The sequence below is a fragment of the Propithecus coquereli genome, unplaced genomic scaffold (assembly GCF_000956105.1).
Source record: "Propithecus coquereli isolate 6110/MARCELLA unplaced genomic scaffold, Pcoq_1.0 Scaffold306, whole genome shotgun sequence".
Classification (NCBI taxonomy): Eukaryota; Metazoa; Chordata; class Mammalia; order Primates; family Indriidae; genus Propithecus; species Propithecus coquereli.
Window position 1 is genome coordinate 1963169 of NW_012148686.1, and position 14894 is coordinate 1978062.

Sequence of the window (14894 nt, forward strand, 5' to 3'; positions counted from 1 at the left end):
AATTTTTGTACAAGATTCCCAAATCTTTTCCAAAGGCTTTTATTAAGTACTGCTGGTATCTGGAAAGAATGAACTAAAACAATATGATTCTTTCTTTCCTAGTTGCTTGAGCACTAAGACCATGATTTGGACTTATTAACTATGTAGTAACAAATAAATAGAAACATAAAGGAACATCAAGCGAAAATAACATTACGTATTTAAACTGCACGCAAACGAGGCACTGAAGGAAAAAGGATTAATAGAAATGAGTTTCAAAGGAAGGCAGAGAAGAAACCTATATTTTCTCGGACACACTGTTAATATTCAAATGGTCTCCCCTCTTACTGCAAAATTATGGCAGAGTAAAAGGCCAGTTGCAGGGGCGTATGATAATTCTCTTTATAGACGAGACCGTTTGACTTAATTCATGCACAGGAGTGGACTGGTGACGCTCAGATGAACATGTTTGGCTTTCCGGACTGCCAATGTGGGAAGAGAAACACTCCGGCTTGACAGGAGGAGGCATGAAGGGGAGAGATGGGAGGGACACGCAAGACGGGAAGACCACCCTGCCCAGCCGGCATACATGATCAGAAAGAGCACCTTGGGGAAGACCACCCGGCCCAGCCGGCACACATGATCAGACAGAGCGCCTCAACAATGCAAATTACAGCCAGTGCTGGTGCTATTTTGTCTGCTGCCTCCCTTCTCTCCTGGACTCTACTTACCTTTTACCTGGAGAGAGGCAAACTCTCACTCAAAGCTGGGTACATTTTAGTGTCAAGGAAGTCTGTGATAGCATTTATTTGGCAATAAGCTGGCAGTATGGTTAGCTAGAAATACGGCGGTTTCTAAGTATTCTCATCAGCACAGCTAGCTACATTTTCTGACTCGTATTACTGTCTTGTTTGGTTACTAAATTGATTTTGAAAAATAAGTCAGAAGTCGCTAAGTCTGTACTTAGTGTGTGTGGACGTGGCTTGGTTCCCCGTCTAACTGAGACCATTATTTTCCATTGCAAACTTCCTGCAACTGAACGAACAGCCTCCCATAGCATGTTTTAACAGTTTCTTGGGCAGCCAAACCCCTTTCTCCTTTGAGAGAGCACCATCCAGAACTTCTCCACTGCTCGGTCTGACAGCACCCTGTGCACTAGTCAAGTGTGACTGTAAAGCGAGTTGATGGTACTTACCAACCTCAGCACAAAGCACTGTGTTCATGCCAGTGTGGCTTTGTTTTGTTCCTAAGCCGAAAACCCACAGTATCATCATTCATTCTGACTGCAATAATGAGTACTTTGTATTTCAACTGCTAGAAAAATAAAGAACGATTTCAGCATATCGTTCCAAATTTAGCAGCGTGTAGCACTTTAGCAAGGGTCTTTCCAAATACCGGGAGCTCTCTCGTCCTCTCCTTCCCTCCCGCCACGCCTCGGTTCTGGCTGTCATCTCCTCCCTCCAGTGCACAGCCACGGCCTCCCACCTGGCCTGCGTCCTGCTGGTCCAGGGCACGCGGACCACTGCCCTGCTGGCTCCATCTGCCACCGGAGCCTGTTTGGTTCAGGCCACACGGTGTCGGCTGGGAGCTGCTCCGAAAATAAGCACCAAGCACGGACTCTAACAGCCATAAACTTTCACGGTTTACCCCCCAGCACTGGCGGGAAGACACCAAGGCAAGGGAGGATGAATCCAGCAGGCGTGTGGCTGTGGCTGAACACAGTGTGGCTGGGGGGGGGCGGGGGAGGCGGGAGGGGAGGGGAAGGAGCTGTGGCGGTAACCAGTGTCCCCAAGGCCTGCTATCACCCAAAAGTATGGGCACTGCATGGTTACTGAATTACTGTTGGCTCTATTATCAACAGTAAGTGGTAAAGATTTTTAAAAATTTCTTTAAATTTGATTTTGGCTTTTATTTATTAGCATAACATGTTAAGGTTTCTATCCAGAAAATGAAAATGAATTGTTGAGTTGAGCTGAACAGTTCTTATTTCTTCTCAATAGGACAAAAGAAAATTGTAGATGCACGAGACAAAGACGAAAAGAGTTTTCCACTCTTTAAGATGTGTATGTGTATGGTCCAACGGACCAGCAGACCTGCTAGCATGAGGCCGCAAAGCAAAGGAAAACAGGACTGAGGTGCGCTCTGCAGCGCAGGGACGGGACCGGGTGAGTGTGACGGGAGGCCGAAGGGTGCAGAAGTGGGAAGGGCTGTTGAGGGACACGCTGGGGCTCAGCGGGCAACATCCATGGAGGCCCGGGGGCAGTCAGAGAGTGACGGGACCCTTGAGCAGAAGGAGAAAATCCAAGGTAGGGACCCTGCCACTGGGGGGCTGAAGGTCACAGCAGCTGAGAGTTGGTAAGTTCCCCCTGAACTTGGTTTCTGCTGTGCCTAATCTTGCTTCCAGATCATCTGGCCTAGAGATCTGCTTCCCACCAGGACTGTGTAGGCCGAATATTTTCATGCATGTCTTTAAGGAAAAAGGAAAGGAAGAAGAAAAAACAGAAAAAGCAATTATCATAGGAGAGTGGCTGGCAAGGCAGAGGGTGGACAGGCTGTCCCCACCCAGGAATTCCGACTACAGGGCTGACCCAAGAGGTTGACCGCCATGCGCCGTTCAGAGAGTCTGTTACGCCAGGAGTGAGTTCGTGACTTTAGATTTCTCTTTGGTACTTGGTGGATTAAGCAGTCTAACTGTTTTGTACTTTAATTACCATAACTACCATAATTAAGATTGAAAACATTATAAGCCACAAAATGGCAGCAGATTATCTACAGTGTTTCTCTGCAAATACCATAAAGTAGAAGAATTTTTTCCTGCTTTCGAGAATGTTTTTCTTCTTTTTATTATTTCACTGACCTATAAGGTCTTGCTGTGTTTGTTCAACAGAGGAAACAATGAAGCTTTTAAACTTCTACACCAAGAAACAGAAAAGACACCATAAAAGAAACACATTATTATGGCCGTGAACATCTGCGCTGAGGGACGGCAAGCTCAAAAATAGCTGCGCTTCACCCGGGGACTAGCAGGCAAGACTGCCATCTGGGAATTGGAACAAAGACTTAAAACTTGGGCCGCTGCCCTTCCTGTTCCACACGGACTCTCCTTAACCCTTTGAGCGCCAGGCTCCTGTGCAGAAGGCCACGTGGAGATAGGTGCTTTAGCCTAAGGACCCTGCATTCTGTAATTCTTGGGTTCCCTGTCATTAGTAAAGTGGATAATTCTTATTTACCTCACTGCACTATTTAAAGAAGTAATCTTCTGTGAAATTATTCTCAGATGATGAAACTCAAATTATTTCCACCCATTAACTTCCAACTAAGAAAAAAATGTGTCTATGTGCACAGTTTAATACGGCCGATTGGGTCGAGACTAAAAAGAAAATCTGGATTTAGACAGCGTTCCTTGCTGTCTCCTTGTCCAGCAGAACTGATACTGCTATTATTTATAATTTGACAGCTGACAGGACTTACAGTAAAGAGCAAAAAACTCTGGTTAGGTCGGAGAGAGACTTTTCCTGAGACTTGGAACACGAAGCTCATTCGGGATCAGCCCAGGCTTTGCTGCCTCTTTTATAATTACTAGGATCTTCATGCAGTATGTAAAGAAATGGGGACAAAGAAAAGCTAAAACATTCGTCTGAAAGTTAGGTGTTAGGACTCAAAGTCAAGCCTCCTTCACAGTGAAGATTACATGAGCTAATCCACGAAAAGATCAAGTAGATCCTGGTTCTCACGTGCAGAAGTTGCGGGACAGCATCCTTCCTGTGCTAATTAGAATTAGAGATCAGAGAGAACCTCCCCTGATGTTTCAGGCTTTTATCTGTGTCTCCAGAGCCTAAGATAATAGAAAACACTCATATTGATGTAAACTCTTATGGTATGATGTAAAATCTTAAATTAACTTCTACCAAATGTGTGTTTTGCCTGAGTTTAGGAAAAAAACTCAACCAAATGCTATTCTTCTGGTAATTTTCCTTGGTGTCACAGGAAGCAAACAAATATAACTAATGTTATTAACATTCAACTAATAATTAACTAAACAAAATTTATTTAATTTATGTTGTTTAAACTGAATTAATCAAATTAATTAAACTAATAATCAACTCTTGAGTAAGGGGCAGAAAGCCTATTCCTCAAGGTGGATACATTTATCCTATCAGCTAAAAATATTCTACTGTACTTGGATAGTGAGTTCCTGCTTCCTCCTTTGCTACTCTGAAGTGTATTTTCAACAGCAGCCAGAGGATCTTCCGAAAGTCAGATCATGTCTTTCCAGCAGTCTAGGAGCCCTGTCTGATCTACGCCCCACTCTGCAATCCACCCACCCACTCACGGGCTCCCACCTCTGCGAGCTTGTTGCTGCCTCCTCCCCCGCTTGGGGCCTGTCCTAGGTCACCTTTTTGGGTCTTCCTCAACATCTTACTGTAAATATTAGCTCAGCCCTGCAGCAACAGAACTGTCAGTTCCCTAAGGACAGGGAATTCAGCCTGCAGTTCTCACCGATGCCTTCATCAGTACTCAGGGCATCCTGGGCATTCAAGACAGTTGTCACTAAATGAGAGGACAAGCTGATCTGCAGATCATTTACAACGCTGGAGAGATGTCTTTATGTAGCACTTTGCTGATACCCAGACTAGCATTTGGCACTCAAAAGGTACTCCCTCAAATGCTCCCTGAGTTAAGCAGCCAAACTCCAAGAATTTTAAAAAACAATTTTTCTCATCTTAAAGACAAGCATACCTCCTATGACCACTGGCAAGCTTTTCAGGAATTATTGATTTTCAATGACATCTTTTTAAGTTCTATGCTGATGATTTTTCAGAAAATCATTTAAAGACAAAATTTCATACCATAACCCTTTGGTCTCTTGATGGAAAATGAAACATGGACAAGACACACTAATGTAGACATGTAGACATTGAATAATAAAATAGCAAGAGAACAAAAAGATGTCGAAACCACATCCTCAACATAGTTCACAAGGAGAACCCCTCTGAGGCCACTCTGGGAAAGCCAATGCTTAAAAAGAATCACTTCTCTTATGGGGGGTTGACAGATACGGTCTGTATCTTGACTGGAAAAATCACTACCCAAGTGATGCATCTGTCAAAAACTCACCGAATTATACATTTAAAATGGGTGCATCTTCTTGTCTGTAAATTATATTTAGTAAAGCTGAAAAATTACTTTGAAAGTTTAAAAAAATCACTTCCTCTCTTTTAAAATTACAATGGTCTAAGTATCAAGAAATGCTGTTTCTTGAACATTTAATTAAGAAAATGGCTACACGATTCATAATATAGATAAAACTCTCATGAATATTTAAAATATTTTCTCTGAGATGGTCAAAATAATAAACGAAGCAGTTAAAATAATGTTTTAAAAACCCAAAGTGGGATATTACCTTTTAAAAATACTAATTCCTGTTTGAAATTTGACTCCAAGTGTCCATTTTTAACTTTCTAATACCTCTTTCAACCTTTGAGTTATTTTACCCTATTTTTTCAAGTAGGCTGACTCCATTACAATTCATTTACAGTTTCGGAATTTTTTTCTTAACTTTAAATTATTTTTAGACTCTCTTACTGCGGTCCCTCCAAGGTCACCTGGAGAGGCACTGAGGCTTGGGTGTCTGTGCGGTCAGGCAGAACCGGAGGAATCCTGTCTCCTCCTCCATGTAACCACCTCCTGCCTGTGAAGTTAGGGCTCTAAGGAAATGCACACCACAGGGAAGCACTTCAAGGGCAGGCTGAGAAATGCAGATGAAGTGTCTGTTACCTTTTGGAATTCAAGAAATATTTGCTATTTTACACTATTCTGGTCCTTCTTCGTTCTCAAAATGATGTTTTTCAAGTAAATCCCCTTCCTAGGTGATTGACATGGGAAGTGGCCAGACACTCACCCAAATTTAAAGACAACAGGACCCCAACCCACTGGTTAAGGCTGCATCCCCTCGACCCCCTTAGGGTGTGAGCCCACAGAGGACAAAGCCCTGTGTCCCGGCACAGTGCCAGCCCTCACATGCCAACTCCTGAGGATAAATGCTGCCTTGTAGGAAAAGGAGCGATCGCTGAGCCTAAACTTTGAGTATTTCCACTCCGGGTTTGGCATCTACTGTTAGACTGCTTTTCTCCACAAGCTCACATTTATTTATTTTAAGCATTTAATGGGTACACACACAAATCCCCGATCCATTTGTGTGGCTACAGATGGACTGTTTCACTAAGTCCACAACTTTGTGAAACTGCCCTGCTGGATTTTATATATATTTTTTAAATAAACTATACTTAATCTAAAATTCATTTAATTTAGTGATGCCCTTTAACAAACCACAACCTGTTTCTTCGTAAGTAAATATTTAAGCCAGCTCACTGGCTTTAAATGTCTGAAAGAGTCTGAAGATAAAAGCCAGAGAAGTTAGATTTACCGGTGACTGGGTAATAATCAACTGCCACTGCTCTCGAGGGGCCCATCGCAGTCTCAGGCGGGCACACGGGACTCAGCGGCATCTCAGATTCAAGGGATGCTGTGAACTTACTCGGTTAACGCATTTAATTTTTTCATTTTTTAACTCGTAACAGACAAAGTGAATGCCTGACAAATAGTTAGCAATTTTGTGGGAGAAAATTCCTATATTTGAAATAATTTCAATTTGAGAAAACTGACATTTGTCAGGAGAAAAGAATGACGGTAGAGCACACGAGTGTTAGAAATTTTTGCAGGAACTTTCTGATTTCTATAACTTTAATGAAACTAGGGCTAAGGAAAGATATTCAGAGGACAAGTGTCTGAAATCGCTAAATAATCACACAAAGCAATTACACCGAGGTGCACTTTTTGTCTAAAGAGGCCACATTTAAACTGCGCAGCTACTGTTTCCAGCATCCTCAGACAATGAGGAATTTGTTGTCACAAACGTTCGATATATTTTCAGAGAACAATTGTTTACCTAGATAAGCAAAGAACCTTAAAAGAGGATTAATCATTTTTGAAGCCAATCATTTTAAAATGAATTGCAACAGTGTTCTGCTTTCTTAAAAAGACTTCAAGAAATGTAATTTGATCACCCTCCTGCCCCTTTCTGGGGCCCAGAATAATAATGAGTAGTATAATTATCCTACCGAGTGGTACTAGACAGAAAACCTCAGGGGTCAGTCATTAGGATGAATAGATCTGTTTGCTCTGCACTAAAAGGAACCAAATTACAGTGTGTTTGGGGGTTTTTTGGCTGCTTTTTGCAGGCTGTCCTTTCACATCTCCCTGCTTCTTCCATCTCTCTGCCTGCTTCGACTGGCTTCTTCCCTCTCTTCCGGCCCCCTCCCCCGGCTGGCTCAGCACAGCAAGGCTTACAACAAGAAATAAACGGGTTCCAAGGGGAGCTTAAAAGGCATCCTCACAATAGAGAGCACTACAGCTCTGTATTGTGCAGGGACTTTGCAGAGAGAGTTGGTTGATTTTTGAGTTTTCAGCTGTCTATTGGGTTACTACTACTGTAGATTATTTTCCAGTAACATTATGGGATCACATGATATTGACCAAAAAAAAAAGAGAGAGACACTAAAGAAATGTAAGGAACTACAGACAATGGAAGGAAGGGAAGAGGGAGCAATAAACGGTTACCTTACACCAACCACGAGTGAGTGACTAGTGGACGGAGTCCTGCCCCAAACCTCAGAGGGCAGGCCTGGCTTGGAAATCTGCCTCCACAGACTTGCTGCTTTGTCCCCGCTCTTTCTTTTGATCTCAATTGTCTTCCTGTTCCCTACGCTGAAAGTTCTGTTTAGCAAGAAAGAGCTAAATTTTTAAGACTTCTCTGTAAGAAGCTCCCCTTCTCTACTGCATTAGGTATTTGCTTAAAAGGCCCAGAAGTATCATCTGTTCCTGAAGTGCGCCCCAAAGCGAGGCCATCACCATGCCCTGGCCGGACACTGAGGCGTCTTGGGCTGAGGACCACAGCCCACTTGAAAACCTCAGTAAACCGAGCCCTTCATTAGTCCTGCACACCCTGGCCTTGTGGACCCACAGCGCGGAGGCCCAGAAATGATCTGGAAAGCAGGCCGTTAAATATTAGCAAACTCATGGGAACAGCACTGCTGTGGAAACTCGAACCACGGGTGCATAGAATAAAAATCGCACCATGTTTCCAGCAAACGTGAAATACTTGGGATTCTGTGTATCTCTTCTGCATCTCGTTACGCAGTCATTTACTCTGGTCAGATTCGGCATGTGTTTAAGTACCCCAGGACGAGGAGAGTTCCAGGAACTGGTTTCTTAACTCCAGCGTTTGGCTGGTTAAAGTACTCAGGAAAACCTGAAGTCAACTTGGAATTTGCTCCGAGGAACTTGCTTCTCTGCCTCGTCCTCCTCCTCTCCTTCTCCCACTCCCCCTCCTTTAAAGAAAACCAGAAATCCAAATTGGTATTGATTTCAAAATACTCCCAATGTAAACACTCCTTTTAACTTTGCTTTTGTTTCCTTTAAAAGAGGTGTTTACCAGCACTCTTACTTTAAAAATTTAGTATTGCATGTCGAGAGAAAAAAATATTAGCGCCTTTGGAAATAAAAACACACATGGCACCATGTGTGCACAAATATGGCAAGGCGCGCTGCACAGAGGGTGCCGGCAGCATCCTGTGTAGCAGGGATGGCCTTAGGAGTCCAGCCGTGGGCCAAACACCTGAGTGACACTGTACTCAATAAAGCCATTACGACAATGCTGATGAGTAATTCCTCAAAAAATTGTATCTGAAGTGGAGAAAGGATCCAAAGAGCATGTACAGTACAATCGCAGCTAGTTTTATAGCTAGAAAAAGACTGCGAAGGAAAACCTCAGAATGTTGTTTTGTTCTGTAACGCTCTAATGCTGCGAATGTTTTGTCTAGGGGCCTGTTGGTACTCCCCTCTTTTTCTTTACTAAACGTTAAAAATTATCTTTACTGAGCAAATATGTCTTTTAAAAGTTTATTTTGAAATTACTTTTATTTGTTATTTACCAGATATTTTAACTCTCCTTTGGAAAATAATCATCTTTTAATAATGGGATTTATTACTCATTGGTACAAAGAACTGCTGTCTTCCGAGCGTATGAAACCACGTAAAACTCCTAAATAGCTAAAGGTCAAGGCAGCTTGGGCTCTCCTTTCCCCCACACAGCGATTTATCTGATCGCTTATCTCCCAGAATCACGTGGCTTGTTTTACAAAGCCCCCAAGAACAAAGCAAACATCTAGGTTAAACATACTTAAATAAAGTTGTACTCTGGTGAAAACCACATTGAATGTTTTCAAAACCATTTGCTCCAACCACAGTATTTGTTCCAAATTAAGTAAACATTGCTGAAAGGAATCATACAAAATCTGCATTTCTTATCAAACCCAAGGCAGGATTTTCTCCTTAATGTTCTAACCAGTTTGCAACCGGTTCGCATTACTAGGACTGAAGACACATGAGGATCGGAGCCTGCAGCGGGGATTTCTACATAAAGGGTAACTTGTATTTATCTGCAATTTGTAGGAGTGTCACTAATCAACCTGGTGCCCCATGCCCAACCAGTCATTATTAAATTAATGCCATTAATGACCTGACAAAGGGGTTATGGGTGGACTGATTATTATCACAAATCCATTGTTTCTGGGAGCAGGACTTAGAGCTCGTCTGGTGGGGGTGGGGCTCAAGGCCTCAAAAGGGACAAAGAGGACAGAGACCAGCCTAATCAGGTCTCTCCAGCCTCCCAGCCTGGCCAGACACAAAACTCCGTGGCAGCTCCTTCATTGCTCACCCATCAGTGCAGGTGAAGCCCCAGCAAGACAAGCCTCAGGGCCAGATGCATCAGGAGATCCAGTGTGGGACAACTCCCAACAGAACACCAGACCTGCAACGAGCACACCTGAGACGGGGCCAAGGGGACGGAGGGCAGGTGGGGTGATCCTTTGGGAGAAGGCCGGCCAGCAGGTGGACAATCCTTGGAACTCACTCTGGGGCAAGTACCACGTTACTGGATACCAGTTCATCTACTTCCACTCACGGCTGCAGACATGGGCATTATTATCCCCAGTTTCCAGACACTAAATAGAGGCTCAAAGAGGGGAGACGATTTGCCCAGGGTTAAACCATCAGTACACGGCCGAGCCAAGGTGTGAATCCAGAACTTGTGGCAGCAGCCCCCACTGTGTTCTGCTGACTCCACGGCCTCCCAGACACCGCCACCGACAGCACTTCTCACAACGCAGAGTCGGGACAGGAACGCCTCGTTTTAATCGCTTTGTAGGGAACACAGGTCTACACTACGACGTGAGAATCTTATATTTTGACATTTAAGCCATAGAGAACGTACTTGTTCTCTGGTGGCTGAGTTTTCCTCAGTCTCCCATTGTGCCGTTCCCTGTGGGGAGCAGTGTGCACGCGGGGACAGCTGCACGTCACTGCTCTTCTTTGAACCACACGTCCTGGGCAGCCACCTGCTCCTTCCTCAAGACAGCAGCTCTCCCTAAATGCCAGGAGAGCAGAGCTAAGCATACAACCAGCATTGCACGCTGGAAGGAGCAGGGAAGAGAACCAAGAGATTCGAGACTCTGCCCGCTGCCAGGCAGTGCGCCAGGCAACTCACATGGGTCTCATCTGATCCGACGGCAGCTTTGGTCGCAGGTGTCACTCCATCTCTCAGGGCAAGAAACCCAGCCCTAGGCGGGGTAAGTCGCTGGCCTAAGTGACATCAGCCATAGACAAGAGTGGGACTAGGGTGGCCCCCTAGACCATTGACAGAAACTTGGGAAGTTTTTCATCTTGTGCTTTCTATGAAATTGTTACTTGGTTTGCTTCAGGTATTATATAAACGTAAGAAACCGTATTTCCATTCATGTAAAACTGTTCTTGCGTTATTAACACTTAGACAACCATCCTTTTTAAAGACTTGTTTGCAGCTTGCTGAACGCCACCCATTTAGGGTGTGATCTACGTATGTCTTGGGGCGGCCTCAGAGGTGGCCTGGCTCCTCCCGGCAGCAGAGGTTCCTGGAGATGACATAGGAGAAGCAAACCAATGCCTTGCTATGACCACACACTTCAGCGGGGCTCTGGCCACTGGGAAACCCACTATTTTCTCGAGTCGACCTGCCCTCCCGCTCTCTGATGGAAGCTCAGTACCTGTGCTCTTCCGGCTCGTGTCTCGCTCTTGGCAGGACATGGTGCCTCCAACTTCACAGCCACGGAAGCCCCCACCCTCCTGCCACTGCACTCGCGGTCCCTGCGGGTTCATCCGTCCCAGTCCCTCCTCCCCTGGTTACCGCAGGGCACTCTACCTCCTTCTGGGACACCAGCTACCACCTGTGCTTTGGGGCCTTCCCCAACTGCCTGCTCACACTTTTGTTCTGTCACATAAGTCCCTCTCAAATGGACACTTCCCTTCAACCTGCAAACGCGCAGATGTGTCTTTCACCTAAAAAATGAAATAAACCAAACAGCCTCCCTTGCCCACACACTGCTCACTAGAATGGCTCTTGCCGATGTCAGCAAAGACCTCTCGGGCACCGAGTGTGAAGGACATTTCCAGTGTCCACCGCCGGGACCTGCAGGCCACGCCTGAAGCTGCGGGACAGGATTCTGACTTTTCCAGCCCCTCTGTTTCGTCTTCTTTCCAGGCCAGTCCTCCTCTAGCTGATCCTTTAGGTCCTGGCTCAAAAGCCACTGCTGGGGAAAGCCATCCCCAGTGTCCCGCATCATTACCTTTCGTACCTTCTTAGCTCCTGCCAGGCACAGGACATCACTGCCACGTTTTGTATCTAGGTGTGGAGTACGTGAATACTCCAGATAATTCGGAGTCATTATTCGACCGCTCCCCCACTAGACTGTCAGCCCCATGAAGAAAAGGACTGAGGTCTGTTTGTTCTCCACCTGGGACTGGCACCGGCAGGCACTCCAGTATTTGTTCAGCAAGTAAATGAAAAAAGGGCCTCCTGCCAGGAGGATGGCATTTAACTAGCCCAATCTGACGCTCTCCTGAAGGAGCGTGCGCAGGAAAGCACAGCGCGAGGCCGCACGGACGGTGTGAGCAGGACGGGGAGACAGACAGGCCTGCAGGCCCGGACAGCAGCCGCAGGGCCTCCGCTGCAGGGGGGCTCCGAGCCCCCAGACTCCAGAGCCTCTGGGACCCCCAGTGAGGGCTCGCCTGGCTTCTGGGAAGTTCCAGCCTCTCCCACTACCAGGTGTTCTTGAAACGAGCCCCATTACTTGCGTTAGCTTGGGTGGCATCACTTTCTTATAGCTGAGAGGCTAAGTGCAGGAACTTCTCAGGGGGAGGAAAAACTCTGAAACAGCTGTTTTTTGTGGATGAGTTTAAAAAGCCCAAAGTAGGAGAAATGAAAACATAAGGCGCCTTACACAATTTCCCCAGAAGACTTTGAAATCTCTTTTGAGGAGATTAGTTGTGTTCTGGAATTATTCTCAAGAACCGTGCCAAAGGCAGCAAACTTTCTTTTTCAGAGATAAGGACTAATGCTCACTACAGACCCCCGGACTGTCGCGCTTTATGATTTTAAAGACTGTTAGCTATGCACACTGCGTTTTTGACTTTGACAAATAATTTATTTTTCTTTGCTTTCTAAAAAGTTTCATATAAGAAGAAATATATATATATATAAATTCATTTTCTTTTCAAAATTGCAACTTACTAAGAACTTCACAAGACACTAAAAGTTACATGTGAGATCCACCTTCAAAGGCAAATTTGTGATGTTTAAGCTTAACCAGAACCCTGAAGTCAAAAAATTCCAAAGCCTGAGACCTTTGAACGGATTATATTAAACTTAAACCCCCAAAATTAAAAAGAAAAAAACCCCTAGTACTTTCCCACTCCCAACTGGGCAATACTGACTTCTTCACTAAATCTCTGTGCGGTAGTCTGGGGTAAAGTGTGTAATCATAACTCGCCTTATTGACAAAAGGGTGGCTGAGCCGTCCCGACGGCAAGGCGGTGTCGTCCATCTCAATTGGCAAGCGGACGTGTCCTTTTACAGGCTGTGTAGCCACATAAAGATGCTCTTCCAGTGTCTCTTGTATGTTAGATTTTGAGAATTTTCATTAAATGATGAATGTTAAAACAAATAACACAAGAAAGTGTCCCCATGTAGGACAGGTTAGATGGCTTGGTTTTTCGTAGGGAGGCCGCCCAGGGTGGAGGAAGAGCATGCCGGGGTGAGACAGACTCGGACGTGAATACTGCCGCTGCCCTCCACCCGCCAGCCTCTCTGGACTGGTGTTCTCACCTGCAAAGTCAGGCCAACGACAGGGTTATTGAGAAGAGTAAGTAAAGCACCTGCCTTGTGACTGATACGTAAAAGGCGTTCGATACTGCATTTGTTAACTGTAATGAAGTATTTGGTGAATGTTAACCTATTTTAAAAATCAAGATCCACGTACGTTTTTTATAAAAGTTGAAAGTCTTCCGACCTTTCTGCTTTTCTATCATTTTAAAGGAGGAACAGAAAGTAATGTATTTTGGTAAAGGACACAGTAATATGGGCTGCAAAATTCCATGACATTCTTGGGAAGAGAAGTACCAAAGTGGCCTTATCAACTGATGCAGTAACTTTTAATCAGTTCAGGGGGGGGCTTTTGTCATAGAGAGAAGCATAGGACAGATCCCACGCATTGGAAATTACATGAAAACAATGCTCCGCAGAAAGGCATGAGCAACTTCTGCAGGGATAAAGCTCCTTCCCTCCTCCATCCTCTCTCCTGGACTGAGCTGTTTTTTATGTATCGTGAAGCACAGCTCACCAACGCCCTGCATGGGCACAGACAAGCGAGCCTGACCAGAGGGGGCCCACCTGCTGCCTCCCTTCCTGTCCCAGCCCCAAGGGGATTCACTGGCCAGGTTTGTACCTGGCATTAAGAAGAGTGAGCAGCCACTTTTTCCTATTCAAAACCAATGCAGATTGATCACTTGTAACAAATACCTTCTATATCTAAGGAAAATACATGGTCAAAAAGATTAACTAATGCTCACATAAAGAGGAAAAGGCACACTTTTGTCACTTACAGTTGTATCCCCAGCATGCATGAGTTCTCTCTTCTCATTTATTTGTTAAATGAGAAAAATGAAAAAGTGAATGAAGTGAACTAAAATTCCATTCGATGATATATTAATGAGGCAGGTGATTTATGGAGAGGAATTTTTCTGGAAAGGCAAAGAGAGATGCCACCAGATGATCATGTCTGGGAACTAAAAAGGGAAAACAGGGAATTCATGGGGCCGTGGCACAAAGACATTCCACATTAAGCTCTGGGCCTCCTGGTTAATTGGAGTTTCCTGCTTTATGTATCTAGAAGGAAAGATAAGAATTTGAATGGAGCAGCGCAGCAGCAAATGTCTGCATTTCACTTGGAGATTCAAATCAATGGACACAGTTTGCTGATGGAGGCGCACAACAAAAGGGCTTTGTGTCCTGCTGGAAGCTTGATAAAAGGGTACACACTATAAAGCCCACAGGAGAGACGGATTTTGTTCCATTTGCCAACTGAAGAAAGGCTTAAAAATTAAAAAAATTTTAAAGGCCAGTTGTCCCTTCTACCCTGTTTGTACTGCGTTCACTCACAGTGTGGTTCGTACGGAGGCGGAGGATCTCCACAGGGCACACACTCCATGTCTTGAAAACCAACCAGTTTTGTCTTCCTATAAAATCTAGAAGAAAAGGAAAAATAATCCTGGTTAGCTTTGTCATCTAAGCTTACAGTTGGAGCAAGCAAGATTTATGATATAAATTTCCAGCAGTCTTCTTTATCAGTTCCATGGCTAAAAACAAAATGGTACCCAAAGGCTTAAATATAATGGTGTCTTAGACACATCCTTGCAGAACCTTTCTGAGCAGGCAGTGAACAGGTAGGAAATATCAATTCCACTAAACGTAACTGCACAGATTC

The 14894-nt window shown here is 44.7% G+C and overlaps 1 protein-coding gene across 2 annotated transcripts in view; it reads right to left on the minus strand.

Moving 5' to 3' along the window:
* TNFRSF19 (tumor necrosis factor receptor superfamily, member 19) overlaps positions 1-14894 on the minus strand; it is a 104046-nt gene that overhangs the window by 24221 nt on the left and 64931 nt on the right. For both annotated transcript variants that reach the window (XM_012649876.1, XM_012649877.1), the window contains one exon: positions 14570-14655. In XM_012649876.1, coding sequence (XP_012505330.1) covers positions 14570-14655 — 86 coding nt within the window. The remainder of the gene's footprint in view (positions 1-14569; positions 14656-14894) is intronic.